Here is a 24575-nt window from a genome sequence, read left to right as displayed (position 1 = left end):
CACTATTGCTATAGACGTTAAAAAAAATAAAATACTTAAGGTAAGGGGTGAGAAATATCAAAAAGAAGTTTAAAACCTCTATGTCTGTCTCAAACACCACTTTGTATTGAATATAGGATTATGGACAATTCATTTAAGTGCCTATTTCCTAGTTATATTTATGACACCGCTAGTTTTTCGAACAGAGTCCATATCCTTTATGTAAGATCTGAATATGAAGTATAGAAGGGTTTTTTATGATTAGTTTCTGCATCCATTTATGATTCTTACATTTATATGGGGAAACCTCTATAGCTCAAAGCCGTAATATTAGTAACATACTGTGTCATACGGTGTCTGTCTTTTTAAGCGTGCATAAAAGCGTGGTCAACTACAGTTTTATGCACCTCTGAAAAGAAGGACACCACTGAACAGAGGCCAGATGGAGTCCAGAGTAATTCTGTTGCCCCATTATAGTGAATGGATCCATTGGGAGGTTTCATCTGAATCATGACATTTGGAGATTTAGATGTGCAAATTGTCTCTTCAGAGAGGAAGAGGACCAGAACTCTAGTGCCACCTACAGGAAGTAGCAATCCTAAAAGTCAATAGTGACCCTTTAACGAGCCTTATCACATGACTTAGGATATAAGTGAGTCGGTCGACAGGGGTAGGGGTACTCGGATACCGGGATGGATGGGCTACTTCTGTGGGGATCACGGTTGGTCGGTTCCCGGTTCCGTGCCCTGGACTGTCAGTAAAGGGATGGGGGTGAGGATGATGGGAGAATTGTGTCCTGACGCCTCCTGTGGTAACTGGTAAAATCGGTTACCAGCGCTGTGTATGGTTGCTGAGGTGATCGGCATACGGCTTGTACGAACGCTATAGGCAGTAATGTCAAAGTAGGCACACACACACATTAAGTCTTTGTTTCAGTACCTTTCTTTTACTGATGTCCGGTAACAGGTACAGTTCAGGAGGGTAACCAGGTTTTCGGTGCAGGTAGAGATGTTCACTCTGGAGATTTGTGAGGCCCCCTCTAACACTGTGTGCGTTGTTTGGGATCAGTCCTGCCTTAAGCTGAACCTGCCACCTTGACTTTCTTTGGGGTCCTTTTCCACAACTGACAATGAGGACCTTTCCTTGGGGCTACCAATTCTCTTTCTGGGCCCCTGGTCCTATACTTGGTCAAGTTTGGCAACTCTTTCCCCTTCTTCTTCAGGGGGAGTAGATCCTCCTGATCTGTCCGGGTTTTCTATGCTATTCCTGAATTAATAGCAATCTCGGACTCCGGTGTCCGGGTGAGCTAAAGGGATAATCGTTTTATCTCTTTCTTTCTCCTTCTAGCCTCCGTCCCTTTCTCTAGGGTGCTTCACAACTCCGTCCAGTTTCCTAGTTCAGGGCTTAACTGGTCCCCGGCCAACAGCTCTCTGTGTCTCCCTCCTCCTTCATCCCTCTCAAGACTAACTGCCACTTTGCTGTCTCCCTGGAAACTGACTCCTCCCCTCAGACCTGGGGTGGAAGGTGTTGTGTGTGCCCAAGTGTACATCTCTCCCTGCACCTATGGATCCTGTGGTAATCCCCCGCAGGGGTGCCACATTCTCCCCTAGTTAACTTCAGTCCTCCGGGACTGAAACATTTTTTTTTTTTTAACAAAGATAACATAACATTAACATTTATATTTGTAATAAGAACAGAGTCTCAAAAATAAAATTTACAATAACCAAGGAAAATGGGAAAAATGGATAACCAGTCCATACAACACTAGTCGATCTGCTGCAAGCTGTTAAAGGGAAAGTGTTTTTGCTACCACCAGTCCTGTGGCTTCGGTCCATTCTTAAAAATTTTCGAAAAGTTTCAGACGTCCAAACAGGTAAAGTCTCTTTAGGCTTAAAGATTCAAATAGACTTAATAATTCACAATACACAACAAAACATTTACTACGTGTGCCTAGGCGCAAGGGTACTAGGTACTGCAGGGGCCTCTCCCGGTCATAAGCACTGTAGGCCCTTTGGCCCTGGGGTCACCTATTGGCCAAGATTTTGCTCTCCCTAGACAGCTTCTTACGCCAACTTTACTCACCCCTTTTTTTTATGTTGTGTACCTGGTGTAACCTGTTTTGGTCTACTGGTCACCCTTCTATATACTGACGTTAACTACATATTTACATTTTTGAACCTATTTACATTTCCCACTTGTTATGGTTTACTCCCTGTATCTGAGTGGTGGGTGTCCAAAATCAATACGTGATGACCTCCGTAAAACTGGTATCCCACTGGTGCGTAAGCCTGGTGTGGAGCGAACACTACTTACTGACTCATGTGTTGGTCTACGTAGCACAGGTATGCCGGAGTGTCTTCCCACTCCCCTAGTGGGAATGGCAAGTACACTGATTGCAGGATTCCCTGGCTCGGCTACAGTGGGTGGTTCTTCTTCTCTTGATCCTTCTACTGGTTATGGGAATGTCAACATGGGAATTAAATATGCTCCTTCTATTTGGGGCCAATCTGCGGGTAACTCTCCCAAGATTGTCTTAATTGTCCTTGGCATCTCTTCTTCTGGTATGGGACAAGGGATATATTCTTTTTGTTGTAAGGGTTGAGGACACTTCTTTAAGTGGTCTCGGGACACTCTTGCTGTTGTTTTTCCGTTATCCTTGCTGATTAGACAGGTTTTCTGGTTGTCAAAATTGGATGGTAATACAGTGTATGGTTCTTTTTCCCATTGATTATCTAGCTTATGAAGTCTCTTTTTCCTTTTCAAAACCAATTCTCCGGGGGTTACTGGGATTCCTTGTGCATTTTTATTGAAATTGGTTTCTTGTCTTTCTCTGGATTTTGCTAGACTTTTCTCAACACACTCTTGTATTTTCCTGTATTGTTCTGTTCTTCTAGTATCCCAATCTGCACTTGAGGGGTCTTCCTCAGGAACAACAATGCCCATTTCAAAGTTCACTGGCAATTTTCCTGGTCTCGCTCTCATCAAGTATGCCGGGGTACAATTAGTTGAGCTTACTGGGATGTTGTTATAGATGTCAATCAGATCTGGAAATTTCTCTGGCTATCTGTTTCTGTCTTCCAAGGGTAGAGTCTTCAGCAGTTCTATTACCACGTGATTCATTTTTTCGCACATTCCGTTAGTTTGGGGATGGTAAGGCGTGGTACGAATTTTCTTGCATCCATACAAGCTACAGAACTCTTGAAATATTTCCGCTTCAAAGGCAGGACCCTGATCTGTCAATACCTGTTCTGGATATCCATGTGGCCTGCAGAAATAAGCTTGAAAGGTTCTTGCTGCTGTCTGAGCTGTCAAGTCCTTCACAGGAGCTACCACTAGGAATCTGGAATAGTGGTCCACCATGGTAAGAGCATAAGTATAGCCTGATCTACTGGGTGTGAGTTTGACATGATCCAAGGCTACTAGTTCAAAGGGCTGTTTGGTTATGATAGGCTGGAGTGGTGCTTTCTGGTTGTTACGATCTCCTCTTCTTAATGAGCATGGGCCACAATTTTTACACCATTTTTCTATGGAAGACCTCATGCCAATCCAATAAAACCTCTCACGTAACAGTATTTCCAGTTTTCTCCATCCAAAGTGTCCTGCTCCATTATGGTACCCTTCCAATACCATTTGGACGTCTCTCTTTGGAACCACAACTTGCCATACCATTTCATGTGTCCTTGGATTGATATACCATCTGCACAATTGGTTTTTATAGATAAATAACCTGCTTCTTTCTTTCCACAGGTATTGGGCCTCTGGGGGAGCATTCTTCTCAATTTTGGAATCCAGTTGGGTTACCAGCCTCTTCACTAGGCTCACTGCTGGATCGCTGTCTTGGGTTTCTTTCCATCCATAATGAGGCAGCGGGTTTAGTGCAACATCCTGACGGTTCTGGTAGAAACGGGTTTCTGTCATTTTCCATTTTCTACTTTTATGGAAAGCTGGAAGTTCTATTTCCTCCAAGTCATCTGTTTCTTCTTCAAGCCCTTGCAAATGTACTTGAGGGTTTCTGGAGAGGGCATCAGCATTTGCATTTGTTCGGTACTTGATGGTAAAGTCGTAGTTCGATAGCCATCCAGCGCTGCTCCAATGCACCAAGCTTTGCTGTATCCAAGTGTGTTAGCGGATTATTGTCCGTAAAGATGGTAAATTTTGAAGCTGCTAAGTAATGCTTGAACCTCTCCGTGACTGCCCAGACCAAGGCCAGGAACTCCAACTTAAAGGAACTGTAATTTTCCGGGTTCCTCTCGGTAGGTCGAAGTCTTAAACTGGCATAGGCAATTACTCTTTCCTTGCCTTCTTGTATTTGGGACAGTACTGCTCCCAGGCCTACATTACTTGCATCCGGATAGAGGACAAATGGTAGGTTATAATCTGGGTACGCCAAGATCTCCTCACCGGTCAGGGCCTGTTTCATTTGTTGGAAGGAGTCTTCTTGTTTCTTTCCCCATTCCAACGGCGGCTCTGAAGACCTTCTCTTAGCTTGGCCTACCAGAAGATCTTGTAGGGGCGCTGCCATCTTCGTGTAGCCCTTAATAAATCTTCTGTAATACCCAACCAAACCTAAGAACTGACGTACCTCTCTGATGGTGGTCGGCCTCTGCCAGTCCTGAATAGCTGTCACTTTTTCCGGATCTGGTGCTACGCCATCCGTGCTGACCACATGCCCTAGGTATTGGACTTTTGGCTTCAGCAGGTAACATTTAGATGGTTTGAGCTTCATTCCATACTTTGTTAGAGCTGTAAATACCTCCACCAGGTGTTCCAGATGTTCTTCATAGGTTTTGGAATACACTATGACGTCATCCAGGTATAAAAGTACCGTCTCAAAATTCCGGTGTCCCAGGCAGCACTCCATGAGTCTCTGAAACGTCCCCGGTGCATTGCATAACCCAAATGGCATGCTATTGAATTTGCATAGGCCCATTGGTGTTGTGAATGCTGTTTTCTCCCGGTCTTCTTCTGCAACGGAGACCTGCCAATACCCACTAGTGAGATCTAATGTGGAGAAATACTTAGCAGTCTTTAATGCAGCAAGAGACTCCTCTATCCGGGGTAATGGGTAAGCATCTTTGTAAGTGATCTTATTGACCTCCCTGTAATCCACACACATCCTCTTAGTGCCATCCTTCTTTCTGACTAAGACTAAGGGGGCCGCCCGGGGACTACAGCTATCTCTTATAACCCCGGCCTCCTTCATGTCCTGCAGCATCTCTTTAGCACACTGGTAGTGGTTTGGTGGGATGGGTCTATGTCTCACTTTAATCGGGGGATGATCTCCTGTGGGTATGTGATGGTGTACTCCTTTTATCCTCCCAAAATCTAATGGATGCTTACTGAATACTTGGCTAAACTCTTGTACTACCCGGTAAACTCCTTGCTTCTGGTGGTCGGGAGTGGCATCAGTCCCTATGTGCAACTGCTGACACCACTCCTCCAGCTGTCCCTTGGGGTTGTTGTCCTCCGCCTGACTTGACGGGGGCAAGGGCTCTAGTGTCTGTATGTTGTTATTACTGACATTGTACAGCTTTGCTACAGTAGCATATCAGGGTAGTTTCACTTCTTCCTCACCACAATTCAACACACGGATTGGTACTCTTCCCCTGCGTACATCCACCACCCCTCTAGCTGTCAGCAGTGTAGGTCTATGCTCTGAATATACCGGTTCTACAATTGCCTGGTATTCCTTTCTTCTGATACCCATAGCTGCTCGACACCATATCATCATTTCACTGTTTGGTGGTAATACAATGGGAAACGGGTCTGTTACCCGCGCACTGCCAATCTCCCCTCCAGACAGATTTACCTGTTGCTTGTGAATTAAGGCACGGATTTCTCTTTGAAGGACTCTCCTCCGCCCAATGCCAGCAGTCTCTATAATCTGTTGGAGTAAAATAAGCACTTCTTCAAGGCAGTTTTCAATCACATTAGTACCAAGCACCATGTAAAGATATTTGTTATTGGGGTCATCTTCTACCACACATAACCCTTGGTCCCTCAACTCCACCCTCCCCAGCTTTATTGTCACTTCTCTAAACCCCACCTGATTCAGTGGTCGACCATTAGCTTCTAAAATGACAAGACTAGAGTCTGGGGGGCTAAGACCAGCATGAGACCAAAATTGCTTGTAAAGGATATGTGGGATGGTGGTGACTTGTGACCCAGTGTCCAATAGGGCCGATGTGGGAATTCCTTCTAGTGTAATGTTGAGGTATGGACGGCCTCCCACATACCGACTGGTCCAGTCATATGGGCCCTGCCGTTTTATTCCTGGGGATTGGCCCCGGACCCAGGAATCTCGGGTTTAAACGACATCCTCTTGCAAAGTGGCCCGGTTTGTTGCAACGAAGGCAAACAGGTTGTCCTGAAGAATCCGTGTGGTCGGCTCTGCGTCGGAATGGTGCGTTGGTCCCCTGAACGGGCGACTTGTTCATCCCCTCCACGGGCGACATGCCTCTGCGTCGTAATGGTGCGTTGGTCCCCTGCACGGGCGACATGAGCTTTCTCCTCATCCACGGAACATCCTCAGGGGATTCAGCTAACTGGATTTTGCTTGGTGGTTGTGCCTCTGGTCTGGCTTGCAAGAGTTTTAGCACGTAGTCCATGTTTTTGGTTAGTTGTAACACTTGATTACGTAGGTCATCAGCAGATTCGGGTACGACAGCTTGTCCTACCGCTTTTACAGAGTCTTTAGGGGTAGGCTCTAAGTTCATGTGAGAGGTATTAACCTGCCAGGATGGGATTGCAGGTTTTGTAGGTAATGGGTCTCGTAATACAGTTATAGCACGGTCCTTTAAGGTATTAAAATCCACATCTGGATGATCTAGGACCCACATGTGCACCTGCTGACGGTGAAAGTCTGATCTCAACCCATTCATAAACTGTTCTGCAAGCAATTTATCTTCATCTTGCACACTTGCTGGATCTACCTGTTTTATGGACCGGAGTGCCGCTTGTAAACGTAGGGCAAAGTCTCTGATGGTATCTTGCGGTCTCTGCTTGCATTGGTAGAATAGCATCCTTAGTTCAGACTGTGTGCGTTTTTCAAAAGCAGCTTTGAGCTTATCAAACACATTTTCTATAGAGTCTCCATCAGCATCGCTCCAAGTCTCAGCTTCTAGCTCCGCTGTACCTATTAATTGTCCCTGCACAACAGAGGCTCGCTGCTTTTCTGTCATTGCATACATGTCCAGCACCGCACACATTTTACTTTTGAAAGCTGCTAAGGTACCGGGTTTACCTTCATACGTCGGTAACCATTTGGCCCCCGGTACATACGGCAAGGCAATTGGCATTATCGGGGCCATCGCTCCAGATGCTGCGGCTCCTTCACCAGCTGAGGAACCGGCTGCTGCTGCGTCTTGGGCATCCCCTCCCTCAAGGTCTCGGACATCATCTGTTTCACTCATGACGGTGCCCACCTAGTTAACCGTTGCCAGCCGCTACGATCAACTCCTTCAGTAACCGGTGACTCTAAAAAAAAAACGGCGGGGCTATCCTCGCGCTCCTTTAGCCGCGCCCCCGCGACTCTCTCCGCTCTGTGACGCAGTTTAATTTCTCTATGACGTAGTAATAATGGCTCGTTTTATAGTACACAAACTTTCAATAAAGTCCAATTTAAGCACACAGTACCCGGTTCTACCGGGCCCGGTATCCTGTTCGTGACGCCAAACTGAGTTGATCAACAGGGGTAGGGGTACTCGGATACCGGGATGGATGGGCTACTTCTGTGGGGATCACGGTTGGTCGGTTCCCGGTTCCGTGCCCTGGACGGTCAGTAAAGGGATGGGGGTCAGGATGATGGGAGAATTGTGTCCTGACGCCTCCTGTGGTAACTGGTAAAATCGGTTACCAGCGCTGTGTATGGTTGCTGAGGTGATCGGCATACGGCTTGTACGAACGCTATAGGCAGTAATGTCAAAGTAGGCACACACACACATTAAGTCTTTGTTTCAGTACCTTTCTTTTACTGATGTCCGGTAACAGGTACAGTTCAGGAGGGTAACCAGGTTTTCGGTGCAGGTAGAGATATTCACCTTGGAGATTTGTGAGGCCTCCTCTATCAATGTGTGCGTTGTTTGGGATCAGTCCTGCCTTAAGCTGAACCTGCCACCTTGACTTTCTTTGGGGTCCTTTTCCACAACTGACAATGAGGACCTTTCCTTGGGGCTACCAATTCTCTTTCTGGGCCCCTGGTCCTATACTTGGTCAAGTTTGGCAACTCTTTCCCCTTCTTCTTCAGGGGGAGTAGATCCTCCTGATCTGTCCGGGTTTTCTATGCTATTCCTGAATTAATAGCAATCTCGGACTCCGGTGTCCGGGTGAGCTAAAGGGATCATAGTTTTATCTCTTTCTTTCTCCTTCTAGCCTCCGTCCCTCTCTCTAGGGTGCTTTCACAACTCAGTCCAGTTTCCTAGTTCAGGGCTTAACTGGTCCCCGGCCAACAGCTCTCTGTGTCTCTCCTCCTTCATCCCTCTCAAGACTAACTGCCACTTTGCTGTCTCCCTGGAAACTGACTCCTCCCCTCAGACCTGGGGTGGAAGGTGTTGTGTGTGCTCAAGTGTACATCTCTCCCTGCACCTATGGATCCTGTGGTAATCCCCCGCAGGGGTGCCACATTAGCCAAACCAGAAATTCAATTTGCAGACACTATGTTTCGGGGTACTGCCCCTCGTCAGTGCAAAGTGTGAGTTCTGCTCTGGCTCTTTGTCTCTGTGAGAGGCGTCAGAGATTTAGATGGAAACCCCAATGTAAGTGGTCAGTGTAGAGTACATGATAAATCTGATCCAAAGTGTTATGTAAAATGTTTCCAATAAAAGCTTCAACTCAATCCACAAAAAAACAAGCCCTCACCCAGGTCCGTCTTCTGTCAATAGAAATAAAGGGGGCTTTCACGTTACTGGTAGTACAAAGCGCTATGGCTCCTCACCACCCAAAAGAAATCTAGTGAATTCAATTTCAAATGCCCCCCTCCCTTCTGTGCCCCACAGTGTGACTAAACCTCATTTAGCTTCCACATGTTTGGCATTTCTGTAGCGATGAGAGCCCACTTAATTTACGGGGTACATGTCACCTGACGCACAAACTGGGCTTAATGTACGGGTACTACAATGTGCGGGTGCTACCACATTCTGGGTGCTACAACGTACTGGGCACTACAATGTATAGGCACTACACTGGCAGATTTGCAATTTTCACTCAGCAATATCCACTGCTGCTTGTTTCTGGTGAGCACCCATGGGGTCAAAATCGTCACTACTCCTGTAGATAAATTCCCAGAGGAGTTTAATTTCCAAAATGGAGGGGATTCTGCTCTTCTGGCACTTAAGGGCTCTGTATATGGAGTCTGCAAACTATTCTACGGAAATTTGTTCTCCAGGAGTCAAATAGCTCTCCTTCCCGCCCGAGTTTCACCGTTGGCTAAGCAGTACTGTACAGCCACATATGGGGTATTGTCATGTTCAGCAGAAATTGTGTGACAAATTTTAGTGCCATTTTTACCCATTTCCCTGTATGAAAATGTAAATTTGGGGCTCAAAGAAAATTTTTGTGGATAAAAATACAATTATTTTTTCTTCACTGCTCAATTGTAACACAATCGTGGTGCTGTTTTGGTACCTCACTGCCTCCCCCAGTGAGTCATGGCACCCGCAAATCATAGCAACAAAATGTGCACAATAATATGGGGCTCTTTCCCTTCTGAGCTTTGCACTGTGCCTCAAAAGTAGTTTTTGGCCACATATGGGGTATTGGCACACTCAGGAGAAATTGCGTAACAAATTGTACCATTCATTTTCTCATATTATCCCTTTTGATAAGTGGAAAGTCCTTAAATATGATTTCAGGGAATTAGGCTGCAAGCTTAAAGCGAGGACCTCCAAGGTGGTATTCTCTGAAATACTACCTGTACCACGTGCCACGCCAGAGAGGCAACGGGAGATTAGGGAGATAAATAAGTGGCTCAAGAACTGGTGTAGGAAGGAGGGATTTGGGTTCCTGGAGAACTGGGACGACTTGTCAGTTGGCTACAGACTCTACGCTAGGGACTGGCTGCACCTCAATGGGGAGGGTGCAGCTGTGCTAGGGGAGAAAATGGCTAGAAGGTTGGAGGAGTGTTTAAACTAGGGATTGGGGGGGGGTATTCATTTTATAGGTGGGGAAGATAGTGCAGATAGTGACCTGGGCACAAATAAAGAAATTGGGGGTGGGGTTAGAACAGTCAATAAAGTAAGAAGGAATAGAGGTACAGAGAGATACATAAAATGCATGTACACTAATGCCAGAAGCCTCACCAACAAAATGGAGGAATTAGAATTAATTTTGTTGGAAAATAATTATGACATGGTGGGGATATCTGAGACATGGCTGGACGAGAGCCATGACTGGGCAGTTAATTTACAGGGCTATAATCTGTTCAGAAATTACCGTACAAACAAGCGAGTGGGGGGGTGTTTATATGTAAAAGCATCCTTAAAACTCATCTTGCGGGAGGATATATGTGAATCTAATGAAAATGTAGAGTCCCTGTGGGTGGAGATAAGGGGAGGGGGAAAAAATAATAAATTACTGATAGGGGTTTGTTATAAGTCTCCAAAAATAATGGAAGCAGCAGAGAATATCCTCATAAAGCAAATAGATGAAGCAGCGACTCAAGGAGAAGTCATTATTATGGGGGACTTCAACTACCCTGAAATACATTGGGGGATTGAAACCTGTAGATCAAGCAAAGGAAATAGGTTTTTGACAACTATGAGAAACAATTACCTTTCACAACTGGTTCAGGACCCAACAAGAAGGGGGGCACTGCTAGACCTAATATTAACCCCTTAACTACTGGTGCCGTATTAGTACGCATATTTGCGTACTGCCCGTTCAGTGAGGGCTGCTGCGCTGAGCCCTCACTGAACGGAGCACATGTCAGCTGATTCTTACAGCTGACATGTGCCCGCAACAGCCCCGGGTGGAATCGCGATCCACCCGCGGCTGTTAACATGTTGAATGCCGCTGTCAATCTCCGACAGCGGCATTTAACGCGCGCTTCCGGGTAGCGCGTCATAAACCCCGCCCACCGGCGACCCCGTCACGTGATCGCGGGTCACCGATGGGTGGGCATGACAACCCAGGGTCTGCAGCAGACGCCTGTGGTTGTCATGATCTTGTCGCTATGAGCGCCACCTAGTGGTCGGCGCTCATAGCACAGGACCATTTCTGCTGCATGCAGGGGACCTGCTCGTCCCCTGTATGTAGCAGAAGCGATCGGACAGTTGCTGCTTCTAGTCTCCTATGGAGACTATAGAAGCATGCAAAAAGTAAAAAAAAAAAGTTTTTAAAAATATAAAAAAAATAAAAAAATATAAAAGTTTAAATCACCCCCCTTTCGCCCCATTCAAAATAAAATATAAAAAAAAAAAACCTACATACACATATTTGGTATTGCCGCGTTCAGAATCGCCCGATCTATCAATATAAAAAAAGAATTAATCCGATCGGTAAACGACGTAACGAGAAAAAAATTCTAAACGCCAGAATTACATTTTTTGGTCGCCGCAAAATTGCAATAACGGGCGATCAAAACATCGGATCTACCCCAAATGTTATTAATAAAAATGTCAGCACGGTGCGCAAAAAATAAGCCATCAACCAGCCACAGATCACGAAAAATGGAGACGCTACGGGTCTTAGAAAATGGCGCTATTTTTTTTTTTTTTTTACCAAATTTTGGAATTTTTTTTCACCACTTAAATATAAAAGAACCTATACATGTTTGGTGTCTATGAACTCGTAATGACCTGTAGAATAAGAAGTGCAGGTCAGTTTTAGCATTCAGTGAACGTGGTAAAAAAAATAAATAAAAAACAACTGTGGTATTGCACTTTTTTTGCAATTTTACCGCACTTGGAATTTTTTTCCCGTTTTCCCGTACAGGATATGGTAAAACTAGTAATGGCGTTGAAAAGTACAACTCGTCCCGCAAAAAATAAGCCCTCACATAGCCATATTGACCAAAAAATAAAAACGCTATGGCTCTGGGAACAAGGGGAGCAAAAAACGAAAAAGCAAAAATGACAAAACCCAAGGTTGCGAAGGGGTTAATGAGCGGGCACAGGAGATAGCCGGCAGCAGCGGCAGCGCGACTCCGCTGTGTGCCGGCTATGAAGGAGAGTGAAGTCACTGCTCCCCGCGCACACAGACCCGGCGTGGGGAGCAGTGACTTTCGACAGCTGATCTCTCCTTGTGAGCCGCGCATGGCAGTGACGTCATGCGCTGCTCACATGGAGAGATTAGTGCAGGGCGACAGGATGCAGCGCTGGAGGAGAGAAGAAAGGTGAGTATGAGTGTTTATTGTTTTTTAATGTGCAGCCTGATGGGGATTAGGGGGACCATGCATGCTAGGACAGGGATTAGGGGTGCCAAGCATACCAGGACAAGGATTAGGGGTGCCATGCATACCAGGACAGGGATTAGGGGTGCCAAGCATACCAGGACAGGGATGAGGGGTGCCATGCATACCAGGACAGGGATGAGGGGTGCCATGCATACCAGGACAGGGATTAGGGGTGCCATGCATACCAGGACAGGGATGAGGGGTGCCAAGCATACCAGGACAGGGGTGAGGGGTGCCATGCATACCAGGACAGGGATTAGGGGTGCCATGCATACCAGGGCAGGGATTAGGGGTGCCATGCATACCAGGACAGGGATGAGGGGTGCCATGCATACCAGGTCAGGGATGATGGGTGCCATGCATATCAGGATAGGTATGAGGGGTGCCATGCATACCAGGATAGGGATGAGAGGTGCTATGCATACCAGGACAGGGATGAGGGGTGCCATGCATACCAGGACAGGGATGATGGGTGCCATGCATATCAGGATAGGTATGAGGGGTGCCATGCATACCAGGATAAGGATGAGGGGTGCCATGCATACCAGGATGGAGGGATGCCAGGCATACCAGGATGGGGATGGGGACTACATATAAAAGGAAGGGGGGCGGCATAAATACCAGGATGGGGGATATTGTCAGAATTGGGGGACATTACCCTATACCAGTGTCAGCAGAAGACCCCCTCCCTCTTAAAAGTGCATCATGACCACATTTTTTGCTTAAATTTTTATTTTTTTATTTTCCTCTAAAACCTAGGTGCGTCTTATGGTCCGGTGCGTCTTATAGTCCGAAAAATACGGTAATAACTTGGGGCCAAAGCAACATTTTAGTGGAAAAAATGGTAATTTTCGATTTACTCAGCCTAATGTTATACAGTTCTGATTATCGCCTTAAGGTTAAAAATGCTCACTACAACCCTAGATGAATTCCTCGAGAGGTGAAGTTTCCAAATGGGGTCAGTTGTGGGGATTTCTGCTGTTTGTCATGTCATGGGCTCTTCAAATGTGACATCTATTCCAGCCAAAATTGAGCTCCAGAATTTAGTTGGCACTCCTTCCCTTCTGAGTCCTACCGTGTGCCCAAACAGTAGTTTTCCAGCACATATAGGGTATCAGGATACTCAGGATAAATTGAACAACAAATTGTACAGTCCATTTTCTCCTGTTACCCTTGTGAAAATGAAAAATTTGGGGCAAAACCAACATTTTTGCAGGAAAAATGTATTTTTTTATTTTCACGACTCAACATTATAAAATTCTGTGAAGCATCTGTGGGTTCAAGGTGCTTACCATACCTCTATAGATAAGTTCTGTAATGAGTGCAGTTTTCAAAATGGAGTCACTTTTGTGGGTTTTCCACTGTTTAGACACATCAGGGCTCTTCAAACACGACATGGCATCCGATATTGATTCCAACCAGTTTTGTGTTGCAAAAGTCAAATGGTGCTTTTTCCCTTCCAAGCTCTGCCGTGCCCCCAAACAATAGTTTTCCACCACATATGGGGTATCAGCATACTCAGGAGAAATTGCACAATAAATTATTTGGTCCATTTTCTCCTGTTACCCTTGCGAAAATGTAAAATTTGGGGTAAATCAACATTTTTGTTGAAAATGTAAAATTTTCATTTCTTCCTTACACATTGCATTAATTCATGTGAAGTTCCTGAAGGGTTAATACGTTTCTTGAATGTGGTTTTGAACACTTTGAGGTATGCAATTTGTAAAATGGTGTCACTTTTGTGTATTTTCTGTCATATATGCCCCTCAAAGTCACTTCATATGTGATGTGGTCCCTAAAAAAATTGGTTTTGTAAATTTTGTTGGAAAATTGTGAAATTGCTGATCAACTTTTATCCCGTTTAACTTACACAAAAAAAAATTGTGTTTCAAAAATGATGCTAATATAAAGTAGACATGTTGTAAATTTTTTTTAGTAACTATTTTGTGTTACATACCTATCTGGTTTAAGGACATAAATATAAAAAGTTAAAAAATTGCAAAATTTTCAACAAAATTCCGTTATTTTCACAAATAAATGCAAAATATATAGGCCTAAATTTATCATTAACTTGAAGTACAATGTGTCATGAAAAAAATTGTCTCAGAGTCACTGAGATACGTTGAAACGTATTGCCTCATAAAGTGACACTGATCAGAACTGTAAAATTTGGGCTGGTCAGGAAGGTGAAAAAAAGCTTGGGGGTTAAGGGTTTAAAGGGGTTGTCCTGGCTTATCACAAAAGTCTGCAGTCACTCTATGTGACTACAAACTTTTGAATCCCCACATTGCATTCTGTGAGCGCTATAAGGATACTCCGGTGCCAGGGGCAAGAACGAGCAGTCATGTGACTGCAAGCATGCGATATGCATCCTTCCAGACACATTCCGACTAGATATGCCCTGCTTTGCTCAATCCAAGTGACAAATCTAGTTAGAATGTGGCCCGGATCATGCATATTGCATACTTCCAGTCACGTGACCACTATGTCTCGCCGCCGACACTGGAGAAGCCTCACATTGCACGCTGCATGCAATTTGAGGATTTACAAGTCTGCAGTCACATATACTGACTGCAGACTTTTGTGGTAAGCCTGGACACCCCTTTAAGGAACTACAAAATCAAAACCAGGCAAAGATATCGGGACTGTAGAAACTCTGATTGTATCACAGCTGCTGCACCCAACAAACTAAGTGATACATCTATGGAATCAGGGCCCTTTTCCTACATTAGGCTGCCCCCAGATGAGATAGCAAAAACCTGGTGACAGATTCCTTTTAAAGCAAATCTGTCATCAGGATTGTGCTAAGTAAACTACAGGCAGTGTCAGGTTGGTGCTGTTACACTGATTAAAATGATACCTGGGTTGATGAAATCTGTCCTGTGGTTGTTGCTTAATCTTTATTTGCAGTATGGAGATAATTAGATTCTGGTGCTTTGGGGCGGCATGTGGACGGGTCTTTCTTTGGTGCTCTGTTCTCAATTTCAACATTGTGGCTTTAATGACTGCTCACTGATCCTTCAGTGACCTGCCTCTTATTTTAAATACTGCTCTTGCGCAGTTCATATTGTTGTCTATGAACATTTTTTTTCAACGCTAGCAAAATAGCACTGGGGCCTGAGCATGCACAGTATCAGCCATCGTTTGCCAATAGATGCTACTGCGCACGTACTGAGGCCATTTTGCTGGAGCTTAAAAAAAAAATTTGCTCCAAGAAATGACGCCCGCGCAACAGCAGCTGAAAGATGCTACTGCGCATGCGCCACAGCCATTTTGCTTGAGCCAAATTTTTTTTTTTTGCTCTAACAAAATGGCCGCAGCATGTGCACAGTAGCATCTATCGGCAAACGATAGCTGCTACTGCGCATGCGCGGGCCCCAGCGCCACTTTGCTAGAGTTACATTTTTTTTTCAAAGACAACAAGATGAACTTTGCAAGAGCAGTATTTAAAATAAAAGGCAGGCCACTGAAGGATCAGTGACCTGTCATTAAAGCCTGTAAGGTTGCAGCCGGACAGGTCGTGGATGGGAGGTATGTGTCCCCAAGGTGCCAAGCTCCGGTGATGTAGGACCCGGAGAAGCAGACTCCAGCACACATAGTGCTGAGAGGTAGTTAATGGACCGGCTCATAGGGCCGGGTTTTACGAGCAGCTGAAAGAGCTGGGGGGATCAGCTGCTCAGTTACCTCCAGTCCTAGTCTTGGAAGGCTGATTTAAGGCAGCTGCCCCTGTCTCAGTTTAGTGTGTGTAGTGCAAGGTGAGCAGAGCTTGCATGTGCTGCTCAGACCCTGCTGAAGGGAATGCAAAGCACTTCATTTAAACAGCTGGTGCCGTGCTATATGGACTGTTTATTTTTTGTGCTTTGTTACTTTGTGCCGGAGAAGGCTGTGTTTTGTTTGCTTCGAAAGTGTGGTTTATGAAGCCTGAATAAACCTGCCTTGGACATTTTAAAGAGACAGTATCCTGTGCCTACCTCTAAAGTGGCTGAGTGAGTTGAAAATCCTAAAGCCACAATGATGAATATGAAAACAGAGCACCAATAAAAGGCCCGCCCGAAGCACGAGATTCTAATTATCTCCAAACTGCAAATAAAGATTAAACATCAACCACAAGACGGAATCATCAGTGTAACGGTGCCAACCTGACACTGCCTGTAGTTTATTTAGCACAATCCTGATGGCAGGTTCGCTTTAAGTACTGTGTAAAACTAAGCAACAGAAACCACACTGGATTACCTTTACATTACTTAGTAGAGTTGCATTACATGGCCGTAAGAAGCAGAGTCGTCTGTCCTTTCTCATTTCACATTTGCTGTTCTCATTGGTAACCCGTATAGATATGCCCATTCCACACGTCTTAGAACATGGGCTCCAACTAGTTGCCTGTACAAGACATTTTCTTTTCCAAACAAGGGGTAAAATCCTTGACACTGAAATACAGTGCAACATGGTTATTACAGACACCAATGCATTGGGATGACGTACATAGACTTTCCTCTCGGTGCAGTGGTTAATAAAAGGTTATATCACTAAATGGTTGCAATGAAATGCCAAGCAGCATGAATGGTTTATTTGCGCATGCAAACTCCAGCGCATCAACATATATGATTAGCAGTAATTAATTAAAAGCATCTCAAATACCTTCTCATTGTGGACGACCAGATTAACGTTTCTGTAAAAGTGCTTTAGTAAGTTAACACAATATTTAAAGCAGCGATAGGCGGCAAAATTATACAATTCCATGTTATTATATGTATTATAAATATTTTTGTTTAAAGAGTACAAGTAAACCTATCCTCATCACTGTACATAAAAATCTGCAGATCATGAATAGCACTTATGTATAAAAAGGTTTTCTATCCGTGAGCTCTGAGAGTGGAGGCCTTCTGGATTCCAGGGAGTGCATGCCTACTCAGGCAATCAGAGCAAATACATTGCTGACATTTTTTAAAGTCCTTATTTTTAGCGTTTTTTTAAGATTTTGGTCTGTAAGCTCTTTTGTCAGCCATTGATGACTTACCTAGGCACGTACAGTATGAGTGTTTCATGTTGCAACTAGCAACCCCTTGGTTGTACCTTACCTTACATTTTACCTGTTTATTCCAAAAATGTATCCCCAAGAACCCAAATTCCTTGGGACAGCAAAGTAGCAAGACCCAAGCCACATCCTTGTTAATGATGATGCATATATTATCCAGAATAAAAATGTGAAAGAGGTTAAAAAGCCCCCATGCACAAGAGATTATCATCGGCCGATTTGGGAGGAATCAGTAACCATCTTATATGAATAGGGGCTTCCTAACGGCGGAGATAAAGATTAGGTTGATTAAATTCAAACACCGATCCTTTTGGCTTACTCCACTCTCCCTATAGAGAATTCCTGAACACTTGCCCAAGGAAATCTGTAGAGATAATTATTTGCCGAAAGGTAAGTTTGGCCAACATACAACTGTATGTAAGGTGGACTCCTTACATAATTAGCAATATGCAAATATATCTAATACATGTCATATAGCAATTTAAATAAGGTGCTAGTCTGAAAACCTTTCAAATACTGTAAAATCTAAATTCAGTAAAAAGACAATAACTACTCAATAATACAATAAAACTGATATAGAACTGATTCATGAAATGACTTGATGTATTTTGGCCAAATCTATTGTGTACCTGAAAGGGAGACATGGGTGTAAAGCTGTCAGAGCAGGAAGCGGGTTAAAAGCCAAATATATCTGCAATACACAAAGGCATGTTATATTATTGTATATGTAACAGAGCATTTTGCCCATGCCAACAGCATATAAAGCGAAAGCTGTCATATGACAATGCTGACAAAATACCGTAGGTGATAAAATATACATAAACGTAAAGGGAGAATTTATTTAGAGTGATGTTTCATACGCTACTCAGTCTAAAGTACGTTTTAGTAAGAGGCGCCATACTTATTCTGAGACAATGGGGCATATTTATCGATGCTGTATAATTCTCATATAGTGCACAGTTAGACTAGACAGTTTTAAAATGTGCCAAATTTATCTAGTTTGAAAAAACGGGGACACCTTTAAATTTTCTAGTCTAGGTTTACATGACATATTCATTGACTAGAAAACTTGGAGCACAAAGTCTTACATAAACCATACCCTCTTTTGGAGACGCCACACCTCCTTGTCAGACAAAGCACAAAAAGTACCTAAACATATGATAAATATGGTGCAAGTCATGAAAGATATATTTTTGCTATTCAAATTTCATATACAAGTGCTTCTCACTAAATTAAAATCTCATCAAAAAGTTAATTTATTTCAATTCTTCAATACAAAAAGTGAAACTCATATATTACAGTATATAGAGTCATTATAAACAGAGTGATCTATTTCAAGTGTTTATTTCTGTTAATGTTGATGATTATGGCTTACAGACAATGAAAACACAAAAGTCATTATCTCAGTAAATTAGAATAATTAACAAAGAACACCTGCAAAGGCTTCCCAAGTGTTTAAAAAGGTCCTTTAGTCTGTTTCAGTAGGCTCCACAATCATGGGGAAGACTGATGACTCGACAGATTTCCAGAAGTGTGCGTCAGAGGTGACAGACAGTCGCCCTGCAGTTGGTTGCAGGAGATCTCTACATTTGGCATTACAGACATCTTCTTAGAGGCTGGCTGTCTCTAGGACCCAGCCGCTACTTCCCTCTGGCTAATTAGCTCCCTGGCCTTGGTGTATAAATACCTGGTGTGTCTGAGAGGGAGGTGCTCATTACTACTTGTGAGGCTTTAGCAAGAGCAGTACTTCGTCCTCTAGGAAGCTTGAGGCCGTGTGCGCATTTGTCTGGAGTCATCTAAAGCTAAGCAATTCCCCCGTTTGTCTACCCTTGTTTTCTATAGAGTTTAGTGGAGATCGACTAGTGCTCCTCCTCCCGCCCCTAGCCTTAGCCATACACCAGAGAAAGTCAGGGTGAGGCACGCGTGCAGCGATTGGTGAAGAGCCAATACAGGGATGGTAGTTGAGACAGGGTGACACTAGACCAGACTAGGAGGTCTCCCCTTCCCCCTTTCCCTAGAATCTGGCTCCCTTTCCCTTTTCCCTTTGTGTTGCACTAAGTCTTTCCCACACCTGGCGTGACACCCGTACTCTTATTCCGCTACCTATCCCTAGTAGGCCATGGACACACTTGTCCATGGATTTTATTACTGACCTACCGGTTTCTGCAAGCAAAACGGTGGTTTTGGTGGTAGTAGATAGGTTCAGTAAAATGGTTCACTTTATCGCATTGCCTGCACTTCCAAATGCCAAGACACTTGCTCAGGTGTTCATAAATGAGATTGTGAAGCTTCACGGGTTCCCTTCGGTGTGGTGTCAAATTGGGGGACCAAGTTGTTTCCAAGTTCTGGAAGGCATTCTGTTCTCGACTGGGGGTGCAGCTGTCCTTTTCCTCTGCCTTCCACCCTCAGTCGAATAGTCAGACCGAGCGTGTCAATCAGAATTTGGAGACCAACCTCAGGTGTTTTGTCTCTGAAAATCAGGAGAATTGGGCAGAAATTGCCATTAATAATCATCATCAAGAATCCACTGGCAGATCACCGTTCTTCTGTGCATATGGTTGTCACCCACAGTTTGGTACCTTTAGTCGGGGAGGAGCTTCAGGAGTTCCTGAGGAGGAACGGTTTGCTTTGTCGCTCTCCTTGGTGTGGCAGGGTGTTCTGAGTAATTTAAAGATCATGGGAGACAGGTATAAACGTATGGCTGACAGAAAACACTTGCCAGGTCCGGACCTGAATGTGAATGACTTTGTGTGGTTGTCTACCAGGAATATAAGATTAAAAGTTCCTTCTTGGAAGCTGGGACCTAGGTTTATTGGTCCCTATAAAATAACCGCCGTCATTAACCCAGCAGTGTTTCATCTTGAATTTCCTCAGGCCCTTAAAGTCCACAACGTGTTCCATAGGTCCTTACTTAAAGAATATGTGGAACATCTTGAGCCCTCGCCTCTACCACCACTCCCAGTAATGGTTGATGGTAATCTGGAGTTCCAGATTTCAAGGATTGTAGATTCTCGTCTCCAACATCGTTCTCTACAATACTTGGTGCACTGGAAGGGCTATGGTCCAGAGGAGAGGATGTGGATTTCAGCATCAGAGGTGAATGCTCCCAGATTGGTTCGGTCAATTCACACCTCTTTTCCTAAGAAACCTGGTCCTGAGTGTCCGGAGGCCACTCATAGAGGGGGGGGTACTGTCACGGGTGTGTCAGAGGTGACAGACAGTCGCCCTGCAATTGGTTGCAGGAGATCTCTACATTTGGAATTACTGACATCTTCTTAGAGGCTGGCTGTCTCTAGGACCCAGCGGCTACCTCCTTCTGGCTAATTAGCTCCCTGGCCTGGGTGTATAAATACCTGGTGTGTCTAAGAGGGAGGTGCTGGCGATATTCATTACTACTTATGAGGCTTTAGCAAGAGCAGTACTTCGTCCTCTCTGGAGCTTGAGGCCGTGTGCGCATTTGTCTGGAGTTGTCTAAAGCTAAGCAATTCCCCCCTGTTTGTCTACCCTTATTGTCTATAGAGTTTAGTGGAGATCGACTAGTGCTTATCTCCTCTCGTCCCTAGCCTTAGCCATACGCCAGGGAAAGTCAGGGTGAGACACGCGTGCAGCGATTGGTGAAGAGCCAATACAGGGACGTTAGTTGAGACAGGGTAACACTAGACCAGACTAGGAGGTCTCCCCTTCCCCCTTTCCCTAGAGTCTGGGCTCCCTTTCCCTTTGTGTTGCACTTGGTCTTTCCCACATCTGGCGTGACAGCAGTATCCAAGCATATTAATGGAAGATTGAGTGGAAGGAAAGAGTGTGGTAGAAAAAGGTGCACAAGCAACTGGGATAACGCAGCCTTGAAAGGATTGTTAAGAAAAGGCCATTCAAAAATTTGGGGGAGATTCCTAAGGAGTGGACTGCGGCTGGAGTCATTGCTTCAAGAGCCACCACACACCGACATACCCAGGACATGGGCTACAAGTGTCGCATTCCTTGTGTCAAGCCACTCATGACCAATAGACAACGCCAGAAGCGTCTTACCTGGGCCAAGGAGAAAAAGACCTGGACTGATGCTCAGTGGTCCAGGTGCTGTTTTCAGATGAAAGTAAATTTTGCATTTCATTTGGAAATCAAGGTCCCAGAGTCTGGAGGAAGAGTGGAGAGGTCTAGTGTGAAGTTTCCACAATCAGTGATTTTTTGGGGAGCCATGTCATCTGCTGATGCAGGTCCACTGTGTTTTATCAAGACCAAAGTCAGTGCAGCCATCTACCAGGATATTTTAGAGCACTTCATGCTTCCCTCTGCTGACAAGCTTTTTGGAGATGGAAACTTCATTCTCCAGCAGGACTTGGCACCTGTCCACACTGCCAAAAGTACCAATACCTGGTTTAAAAACAACAGTATCACTGTGCTTGATTGGCCAACAAACTCGCCTGACCTTAATCCCCTAGAGAATCTATGAGGTATTGTCAAGAGGAAGATGAGAGACACCAGACCCAACAATGCAGACGAGCTGAAGGCTGCTATCAAAGCAACTTGGGCTTCCATAACACCTCAACAGTGCCACAGGCTGATGACCTCCATGCCACGCCGCACTGATGCAGTGATTGATGTAATAGGAACCCCGACCAAGTATTGAGTGCATTTACATACATACATTTCAGTAGGCCAACATTTCGGATTTTAAAAACATTTTTCAAGCTGTTGTTATAAAGTATTCTAATTTACTGAGATAATGACTTTTGTGTTTTCATTGGCTGTAAGCCATAATCCTCAACATTAACCGGTTCCCGACCGCCCACTGTAGATAAACGTCGGCGCTTGCCGGGCTCTGTGCAGCGCCGACGTTTAAAAACGGTGGGTGGTCTCGCAGCGCTCAGGACCCCCAGGGTCCTGCAAGCGCTGCGATTCCGGTGCAGAGCGTTAGCTCTGACAGGGAACATCATCGGGACCTGATTAGATCAGGTCCCAGTGATGTTAACCCTTAGCTGTCTTCTATATGCTGTGATCTATAGTGATCGCGGCATATAGGAGACAGCAGGAGGAGAGGGGGTCGTCAACTTACCTCTCCGAAGACCTCCGAGTCCTTCCAAGACCTGGGGTTGCTATGGCAGCTGGAGGTCACATGACCGCCTCCAGCTCTGCCATATATGGTGTCCTGTCTGGCTCAGCTGCAGCTGTAGCCAGACAGGAGACTCTGACTGAAACAGTCAGGGAAGATCTCATGTAATGTAATATATGTCTATTACATTACATGAGATCAGAGATCAGAAAAATAAAAATTAATGTCCCATACAGGGACTAAGAAAAAATGTGAAAAAAAGTAAAAAAAAAGTTTTTAAACTATTAATAAAAAAATCACAAAATAAATAAAAATAAATAAATAAAATATTAAACCAATAAATCCGTATATTTTTACAAAACCAAAAAAGTACACATATTTGGTATCGCCGCGTCCGAAACAACCCGAGCTATAAAACTGTCACACTAATTAACTCCTTCTGTGCACACCGTAATAAAAATAAATAAAAAACGGAGCAAAAAAATATGCTTTTTCATCATATTGCCAAACAAAAAGTGGAAAAAAATGCGATCAAAAAACAAAATAGAAATAAAAATGGTACCACTGAAAACGTCATCTTGTTACGCAAAAAAAAAGCCGCCATACAGCTCCATCAGCCGAAAAATAAAAAAGTTATAGCGCTCAGAATAAAGCAATGCAAAAAAAATATTTTTTTCTATAAAATAGTTTTATTGTGTAAAAGAGCCAAAACATAAAAAAAATACAGTAAGTGTAGTATCGCTGTAAACGTACTGACCCGAAGAATAACGCTGCCTGATCACTTTTACCACACGCAGAACGGCATAAAAAAAAAACTCAAAAAACAATTCCTGAATTGTTTGTTTTTGTTAATTTTACCTCCCAAAAAACGGAATAGAAAGCGATCAAAAAATGTCACGTCCCCAAAAATGGTACCAATAAAAATGTCAACTCGTCCCGCAAAAAACAAGCCATCACATGACTCTGTCGGCCGAAATATGGAAAAATTATAGCTCTCAAAATATGGTGATGCAAAAACTAGATTTTGCAAAAAAAGCGTCTTTTAGTGTGTGACAGCTGTCAGTCATAAAAACCCGATATCAATCTGGTATCTCTGTAATCACACCGACCCGAAGAATAAAGTAATCTAATCAGTTATATCACACTAGGAACGGCGTAAAAAATAAATAAAACCAATTCTTCACCTGCTACTGATTTGTTTATTATGTCCCCAAAGATCCCAGTAAGGCTCTGCCCACATTTATCCTGTGCTCTGCGCTGAGCACTTACACCAGAGTTTCCGTGTAAATCTCTGAAATACATGATTCAGCCGGAACCCATGACGGAAGATTCCCTGTAATGAGACAGATATAGGCCACTGTGGACGCCGTCTAGCCTGGGATCCCACGGTGTCATTTGTTTTAGGCGTGCATAAAAGTGCGGTTGGCCACAGTTTTGTGCACTTCTGAAAAAAAGGACACCGCTACACAGAGGCCAGACGGTGTCCAGAGTAACTCTGCTGCCTCATTACAGTGAATGGATCCTGCAGGGGTTTCATCTGAATTACATCACTTGGAAATTTAGATGGAAACCCCGATGTAAGTGCTCAGCCTAGAGCGCCGGATAAATGTTACGTAAAATGTTCCCAATAAAAGCTTCAACTCAGTCCTCAAAAAAAGCTAGTCCCCACTCAGGTCCGTCGTCTGTTAAAAATATAAGGGACTTCCAAGTTACTGGTAGCAGAAAGGCTCTGGAAAAGCAAAATGACCCTTGCCCCCCAAAAGAAATTCAGAAAATTTTGTGCTCCCAAATCCAAATGCCTATTCTACAATAATTTGTTCTCCAATTGTCAAATAGCACTCCGTCCCCCCCAGATCTCACCGTATGGCTAAGCGGTACGATACAGCCACATATGGGGTATTGTCACTTTTAGAAGAAATTGTGTGACACATTTCGGCACCATTTTTACCCATTGCCCTGTGTGAAAATGTAAAATCTGAGGGTAAAACATTTTTTTGTGGTAAAAATATAATTATGATTTTTTCACTGCCCAATGGTATAAATTTAAAAATTAAAAAATACTCACTACTTCCCTAGATGAATTCCTTGAGAGGTGTAGTTTACAAAATGGGGTCATTTGTGGAGGT

General features: G+C 44.2%; 1 protein-coding gene across 1 annotated transcript in view; it reads right to left on the bottom strand.

Annotated features, from left to right (window-relative positions):
• Nucleotides 1-24575, bottom strand: part of CCN6 (cellular communication network factor 6) — an 87715-nt gene that overhangs the window by 2510 nt on the left and 60630 nt on the right. Inside the window, exon 4 of the mRNA XM_073673544.1 lies at nt 16601-16794. Coding sequence (XP_073529645.1) covers nt 16601-16794 — 194 coding nt within the window. The remainder of the gene's footprint in view (nt 1-16600; nt 16795-24575) is intronic.

Source organism: Phyllobates terribilis, unplaced genomic scaffold, assembly GCF_046119375.1.
Source record: "Phyllobates terribilis strain yellow unplaced genomic scaffold, ASM4611937v1 Scaffold_3__8_contigs__length_932513732, whole genome shotgun sequence".
Taxonomy (NCBI): Eukaryota; Metazoa; Chordata; class Amphibia; order Anura; family Dendrobatidae; genus Phyllobates; species Phyllobates terribilis.
This window is presented reverse-complemented; position numbering and strand designations above follow the sequence as displayed.